The sequence below is a fragment of the Salmo salar genome, chromosome ssa24 (genome assembly GCF_905237065.1).
Source record: "Salmo salar chromosome ssa24, Ssal_v3.1, whole genome shotgun sequence".
Lineage (NCBI taxonomy): Eukaryota > Metazoa > Chordata > Actinopteri > Salmoniformes > Salmonidae > Salmo > Salmo salar.
In genome coordinates, this window is record NC_059465.1 from 38,090,001 (window position 1) to 38,098,025 (window position 8,025).

General features: G+C 43.1%; 1 protein-coding gene across 1 annotated transcript in view; it reads left to right on the forward strand.

Annotated features, from left to right (window-relative positions):
• tspan36 (tetraspanin 36) overlaps window positions 1–3,360 on the forward strand; it is a 6,674-nt gene extending 3,314 nt beyond the window's left edge. The window contains exons 2-7 of the mRNA XM_014172503.2: window positions 360–551; window positions 1,000–1,074; window positions 1,210–1,305; window positions 1,637–1,786; window positions 1,932–2,015; window positions 2,258–3,360. Coding sequence (XP_014027978.1) covers window positions 360–551; window positions 1,000–1,074; window positions 1,210–1,305; window positions 1,637–1,786; window positions 1,932–2,015; window positions 2,258–2,335 — 675 coding nt within the window. The 3' untranslated portion in view covers window positions 2,336–3,360. The remainder of the gene's footprint in view (window positions 1–359; window positions 552–999; window positions 1,075–1,209; window positions 1,306–1,636; window positions 1,787–1,931; window positions 2,016–2,257) is intronic.
• Window positions 3,361–8,025: the final 4,665 nt, after the last annotated feature.

Consider the following 8,025-nt stretch of genomic DNA (forward strand, 5'->3'; position numbering starts at 1 on the left):
TGGAGAATAGGCAACAGGGCCTTGATTAGCGGTGGAGAATAGGGAACACGGCCTTGATTAGCGGTGGAGAATAGGCAACACGGCCTTGATTAGCGGTGGAGAATAGGCAACAGGGCCTTGATTAGCGGTGGAGAATAGGCAACACAGCCTTGATTAGCGGTGGAGAATAGGCAACAGGGCCTTGATTAGCGGTGGAGAATAGGCAACAGGGCCTTGATTAGCGGTGGAGAATAGGCAACACAGCCTTGATTAGCGGTGGAGAATAGGCAACAGGGCCTTGATTAGCGGTGGAGAATAGGCAACACAGCCTTGATTAGCCGTATAAATTGCTCATGTTGTTGTTTTGTTTTTCTCTCTAGGCTGCGGGTGGCGCTCTTGCCTACGTCGGCTCTTACGTGATCAAGAGCTACAACAACTTTGACAACTTCCTGGAGGATAAGTACACACTCATCCCTGCAGCCATCATCATCACTGTGGGAGTGGTGATGTTCATCATCGGGACTGTGGGCTGCTGCGCCACCCTGAGAGAGTCCAAAGTGGGCCTGAGCTTTGTGAGTATGAGCCTCCGACGCAACAAGTGGTTTCCCATTGGTATAGATCTAGGATCAGAATCACGTCCACAAATCTGAACGTTAACAATTAGTGGGGAAATTTCCAAACTGAACCAAGATCAGCGTCTAGGTGATTCACCCGACACCTGCCTCAGACATTGCGGTGTTGGTTCCTGGTGGGTGATGGTGAAAGGAGCCATCTGTCCATCCAGGTCTTTCATAAACACACTTTGTGTCCCAAATGGCACCCTATTCCCCTATATAGTGCACTACTTTTGACCAGGGTTCAAAGGTCTCTGGTCAAAAGTAGTGCACTCATTACATAGGGTAGGGTGCCATTTGGGACACACAGTAGGTACTGAGGATCTCTGTGTTTGATAAGTCCTGCTGCACCACTTGTTCACGGCCTCCTTGCTGATAGCCGTCTGGTCTGCCCATCTCTTTCCAGTTCCTGATGATCCTCCTGGCCATGTTTGCAGCAGAGGTCGCTGCCCTAGTGTTTGCGTTCATTTACCAAGGCAGGGTGAGTGAACGTCACATTTGGACACATTTTCACCACATGTATTTAATGTATTATATGCTACAATCATATAATATTATTTAATGCTTGCAGGTACAATACTTAAATAGATTCATTTTGTTTTGTATATCTTTACAGATAAAAGGTGATTTGGAGCAGTCAATGAGCGATGTGTTCCAGAAGTATGACGGGGAGAACTCTGAAACCCGGGCTGTGGATTATCTGCAGTCTCAGGTCAGTGCCACTTTTCCTTTATTGACATGTTTGAATTCCTCTGATAACCAGTATGATGCCAAGCAGGTCCTTACTAGGTTTGAAAACCGAGAGACTCACTGTGCGATTACTTCCTGTGTATACAGGCACATCTTGTGGACAAATTTCCCACTCTCCCATTGATGGTCTTTGTCGTAGGCGTTAGAGGAAGTTATCACTTGTTGAGTCTCTCTGTTTCAAACTTATCTGGTGCTAACACGCACTGGCACACACAGAGATGTGATGATACTGAAAATGTGGCTTTTGACAGCTAGGAGCTGTGAACAAGTGTTCTTCCTCTCTCTGTATTCAGTTGCAGTGCTGTGGAGTGCAGACCTACATGAACTGGACCACCACGCCCTGGTTCAGCAGCAGTAACAACACTGTGCCCATCTCCTGTTGTAAACGAAACAACACTGAGTGCACAGGCAAATTGGACCAGCCAGACCTGCTCAATACTCAGGTATAGACCAATTCAGTCAATTTCAAACTTCTAGTTTCTGTATTTGATACAATGATTTAAAGTGTAATGATATTACTCTCTAACCAGTGTGTGTGTGTGTGTGTGTGTGTGTGTGTGTGTGTGTGTGTGTGTGTGTTTGCTCCAGGGTTGTGAGGTTAAGCTGGAACAGCTCCTTCAGGATGTGATGAGCTATGCCATGCTGGTCATCCTTGGCTTTGCCATCATCAAGGTACTGTACCTGACCTTCCTCTGACTTCTAACATTTGATTCATCATGTTCATTTCCATTATTAGACTTTGCGCCGGTGTTTGGCCTAAAGATGAAGGCTTTCATGTTTCCACCTTTGAGGCCGGGCCCAAAAAAAGCTATAAAAAAAGTCTAAAAGTGTTAGCCCGTGGACCTACCCTGAAAGGTACCAGCCAATTTACTCTGTACTGAATTTCACTGAATATCTTTGTCCTTTTCTTTCAGTTTTTCGGGATGCTCAGTGTGTGTGTGATCACCTGTAAAAGTGGCAGGCGAACTGGCTACCAGGCCCTGTATGTCTGATATGACCTGCTGTCTTGAAGGATGCTTTAGAGGCTTGTCTTGCAGCAGCTCCTGACCCTTGACCCCTGACAACTCTCCCCGCTCCTCTCCAGCAGTGTGAGGTCATAAAGCCCAAAAACTTCACACTAATATTTTAGCATCCTTTCATGAACATTGTCTTACTGTTTTCCTTCAGCTTTCCCAGGCAGTTGTCAGGCCCACCAAACTTTAGGCAAACCACTGCCAGCGTTGAAAGCAATGGAAAACCACGAGATGACATTTTTTAAAAGATAGTTGCAAATTACCACTCAAACTTTTAAACAAAGGAAGTTGGCTTAAGCTTAACGGTGTTGTAATTTGCTGCTGTACATACGGAAAAAAATAAAGGATATGCACAGTGATATATCAGTACATGGAATACGGTCCATTTAAAGGGGAAATCTGCGGCGACCTGGGATTCAACAACAACAAAGATAAACAGCTGAGGGATGGGGAAATGTAACCACTCTCAAACCTGCATGCATGGACTGACCATCAATGATATCAAATTGATAGTTTTAACCATGTTTTGAAGCTATACAGTGATTGTTTACAATTACTTTGTTTATAAACAATGGTGTAAAACATGCTTATATCTTGGGTTCTGATAGGACAAGACAGCTGAACTAAGCTATATCAATGGCTATATATCATTCATTTAAAAGTCCAAAAATGCATCTTCCAATCCCATATTTCCCCTTTAAGGATTGAAATGTTGTGTTGATTCTGCCAAGTAGTTTTTCAGGTTCCAACACATCAGCTAGTAGGCATTTGTCTAAGATATACAGCATTACATTAGAAAAGAACTGTCAACATTCTTTTGGAAATTAATGCTTATTGTACTTGAAAGAGATATTGATTTCAATGTCCATGAACACCACTAATTTCTGCACCATTGTAGAGTATTGTGCAATTAAATGTAATCATATGATAGAGCAGACGGTATACAGTTGGACTTGCTTGTGTATATTTGATTTCTAATGTATTAAAAGCTAACTACAAAGACATTTACATTTTATGCGTTTACTGATTTGACATAAAACACATTTCTACCTTTTGATTTAAAAATAACATCTATTTTCTATCAATTATATACACAAATACTTGTCCCAGAAAACTAGTGAGGCAAAATGCCAATTCTGAAAACGTTGTAGGCGTTGAGCGTAGTGGTTATCTCTCTAGGTTAGTTGATAAAGACGCATCTATATGCTCAAGATAGACATGAATTCCCAATGCACTTCTACGTCCAGTATAAACACAGATAGTGCACCAGGCATCGTTCTCTATTGATTTTCATCTTTATTTAACCAGGAAAGTACCTTGAGGTTAGAGAAGTCTTGGCATGTACATTTGCAGGGAAAATCCACACTTTCTCAAAATCAAATGAATAATTTCCAGCACCACCGCAATGTCAACATATGTGAGAACAGCAGGTTTCTGTTTTGTAGTCAACAAGATAGAGGAAGATACGGGATTCCAATGACATCATAGGGAGACACCGATGACATCATCTAGTGGGCTTCGTGTGATTTTAAACAATTATGAGCAAGGTAAGTAAGTCACAAAACACTCCATTTAGAGCCAACCGTAAATGTGTTCTGATGAACAGTGCCTTTTAATTGGGAATGAAACATGTATCACTCCCAATATTAGAATATCATGTAACAGAAGCCCAAGCAGAACTGATCAGAGTTGTGTTTGATAGATTATTTATCAAACAGTCATGAATTCCATCTACAGTCACAGATGGACTGGCTATAGGGCACTTCTGTTAAATCATATTTAACACAGTTGGCCTGTCTAAATGTGGGTACCCCAATTATTATTTACTGTATATATTTTTTTTTCTTGTGCAAAATTACCATTATTTAGCTAATTATGGGGGCCTTGAGGAAATGAGAAATTCCAGGGTTGATTTCTGGTCCCAGTTCATCTCTGTCTGCAGAGCTACAGGAAAGAATCTGTGAGCCATACAGTTGTAGTAACAGAATCAACCAGCAGAGTACACTAAGGTTTCAGTGATAAACTATGGAGGTTACAATCTCAAGAAGAGAAATTCAATTCAACACATGCTCTCAGCTCCAGTTCCCATTGACATTTAAACACAGCTGTGCTCCTATTCCAGAGAGAGCTGTTTTCCTGCTTTAAAATACTGACAACAGAATAACATGTCATCTTTCTCTCTCTTTTCTTTCCTTCTTTGTTTTTTTATTTTTTTTGTTGCACGTAGCTCAGTTTGCGTCATCAACATGAGTGACGTTAACCTACGAGATCCAAGAGGCTTTTAAGAAGCTCAATCTGCAATTCAGATATGATGAATATTTAGTAAGTCACGTTAAGTCTTCAATACAAGTTACATTGTATCCTGCTCTGAACCAAAATTACATTGTATCCTACATTGAATTAGCCAACAGGGCATGTAGTCATTAAGCATCTCAGAGTAGGAGTTTTGATGTAGGATCAGGTTCCCCCCTGTCCATGTCATATTATTCATTGTGATCTAAAAGACTAAACAGATCCTAGATCAGCATTCCTACTCTGAGACGCTTTATGAACATGGGCCCTGATCGTTATCTGTAATGCTGCTCACCTCTACAAAACTGATCTTAGATCAGCACGTCCCTTTTCCAGAACAGTTCACACAAAGAGCTGAGTCAGGTGTTGTAGTGGGGAAATTTCAGACCTGCTCCTAATTTATTCATTTCCCACCACTTCTGCACAGTGTGTTCTGGCCAGTAACCTTACACACAAGATGTTGATGCTGGTGCTGTGAGAGTGCGGCCAAACATACTGCCTCTCAAAGGGGCCAAGCATACTGCCTCTCAAAGGGGCCAAGCATACTGCCTCTCAAAGGGGCCAAGCATACTGCCTCTCAAAGGGGCCAAACATACTGCCTCTCAAAGGGGCCAAGCATACTGCCTCTCAAACATACTGCCTAACCCCCTACCCTAACAGCTTTTGTTTGGTCAAAGGCACATAGGATGTCTGCAGATTTTTATGTCTACAGCTTTATTTGATCATAATGAAAATAATAAATTTTTGTCTCAAAACTCACAGACATTTTTAGTTTGAATCCTCAGCTGACATTTTATTATTGTTATTATTATATGCTATTATTACTGCTTCATCGTGTCATGACTCTGCTACATAGGTCCAAGGATGGAGTGACCTTTTGGTTATACGGAAGATACCGCTTCAACTTACTGATCTTTTACTTCTTCTTCCTCCTTCCCCTCTACCTCTTTCTTTTCGTGATACTGACATTTAAAAAAAAAAAGATCACCAAAACCCTCTCACAGTAATGTTGGTGTAGGAGGCCATTTTGGTGAGCTGAATCTCATCTTTCTTTCAGCGAGGACATGAGGTTCACTGGCTCTTTCATTTAGACTAGGTTGTCAAGTACTTCCTCTGGAAATAGTCACAAGTCATTCTAGCTGTCTGATGTCATCTAGTGAGAGAGAGAGTGAGAGAGAGAGACATGTATTTGATGTAGACTGGCTTTGCCAGTCGTAGAGGGCACTCTAAGGGAAGAGCCCCAGACGTGTTTATAGAGAAAATATTTAATCCTTCATCTTTAAGTCTATTGACACACCCGTGCGTCAATCTAAGTAACATAATAAAAATATCCCCATCAAAATCAGTCAGTTTAAGCTAGAGATATCTGTTTTTTGCATGGGCTGCATCTCAGTCCACCACATCCGCCTATGTCGGCCTTCCGCATCTCAGTTCGTCTAAAGGTAACCAATACAAATGAATGGAAGTATGGAGGTAGTTTAGTACCAACAAAAATGTGGGGTTAAATATGTGTTAAAAAAAAAATATATATATATTTCCTGAGCTTTCATATATCTCCTAGATATAAGACAGACACTTCAAAACCTTATTCCTTAGGATACATTTCTTTTGCCATTTATGAATGTATTATTCAATGCATTTCTATGGGTTGTAGTAGTAAAGGCCAAATTCAATATTTTATCAAATCATTTTTAAATATTATTATTTTTATACCTAAAGTTGTCCTAAAATTCATACTCAATTAGCTAAATAATCTACATGTTAGTGTCACGTCCTGACCATAGTAAGATGTGATTTTCTATGGTAGAGTAGGTCAGGGCGTGACAGGGGGTATTTTGTGTTTTTCTACGTTTTGTATTTCTATGTTTAAGTTATAGGTTTCTATTTCTATGTTGGGTTGTTTTGGGATGATCTCCAATTGGAGGCAGCGGGTCCTCGTTGTCTCTAATTGGAGATCATACTTAAGTAGGTTTTTTTTTCACCTGTGTTTGTGGGCAGTTGTTTTCTGTTTAGTCTCTGTACCTGACAGAACTGTGCGCTGTCGTTTTTTCTCTTTGTTATTTTGCTTCAGTATTTTGAGTTATAATAAATTATCATCATGAGCACTCAACACGCTGCGCTTTGGTCCCCTCTCTACGACAGCCGTTACAGAACTACCCACCACAACTGGATCAAGCAGCGTGCACGGGAGGAGATGGATTCCTGGTCTCTGGAGGAGAGGCTAGAGAGGGTAAACTGGACTTGGGGCCAAGTACTGGACAAATATAGAAACCTGCCGGGGAGGCACGAGAGGCTACAGAAACCCAAATAAAAACATTTGGTGGGGGGGGGGGGGGGGGTACATGGCGCAGTCGGCGGAGCCGAGGAGTAAACCAGAGCCAATCCGGGAGAAGAGGGAACATTTGGAGAAGGGAGAAATGGGAGAATTATTGAGTTGGTGGAGGACGCATGAGTTTTTCCCAAAGGAACGTGTCGTCAGTTTGGTGCCACCTGAGTCAGCTCCCGGTACTCGTCCTGAGAAGTGTGTGGAACTTCCGGAACAAGTGATACCGGCTATACACATCAGGTCTCCAGTACGTCTCAACAGCCCGGTACGTCCTGTGCCTCCTCTCCGCACTCGCCCTGAGGTGCGTGTCATCAGCCCGGTGCCACCTGTACCGGTCCCACGCATCAGGCCTCCAGTGCGCATCCCCAGTCCGGAGCCTCCAGCGACGCTCCCCAGTCCGGAGCCTCCAGCGACGTTCCCCAGCCTGGAGCCTCCAGCGACGCTCCCCAGTCCGGAGCCTCCAGCGACGCTCCCCAGTCCGGAGCCTCCAGCGACAGCCTGCAGCCCGGAGTCTTCAGAGGCGGCCTGCAGCCCAGAGTCTTCAGCGGCGATCTACAGTCCGGTTCCTCCAGCGACAATCCGTGGTCCGGTGGTACTAAAGCAGAGGGATCAGTGGGTGGAGCGGGGGTTACACCCCGAACCGGAGCCGCCTCCTCTGCTGGAGGATGAGGTTATGTGGACTGCACTAGAGCCGCCATAGAGAGGAGTTACCCACCCAACCCTCCCTTTTGTTTTTGTTTTAGTGGCATTCGGAGTCTGCACCTTTGGGGGGTACTGTCAAATCCTGACCATAGTAAGATGTGATTTTCTATGGTAGAGTAGGTCAGGGCGTGACAGGGGGTGTTTTGTGTTTTTATATGTTTAAGTTCTAGGTTTCTATTTCTATGATGGGTTGTTTTGGGATGATCTCCAATTGGAGGCAGCTGGTCCTCGTTGTCTCTAATTGGAGATCATACTTAAGTAGGTTTTTTTTTCACCTGTGTTTGTGGGTAGTTGTATTCTGTTTAGTCTCTGTACCTGACAGAACTGTGCGCTGTCGTTTTTTCTCTTT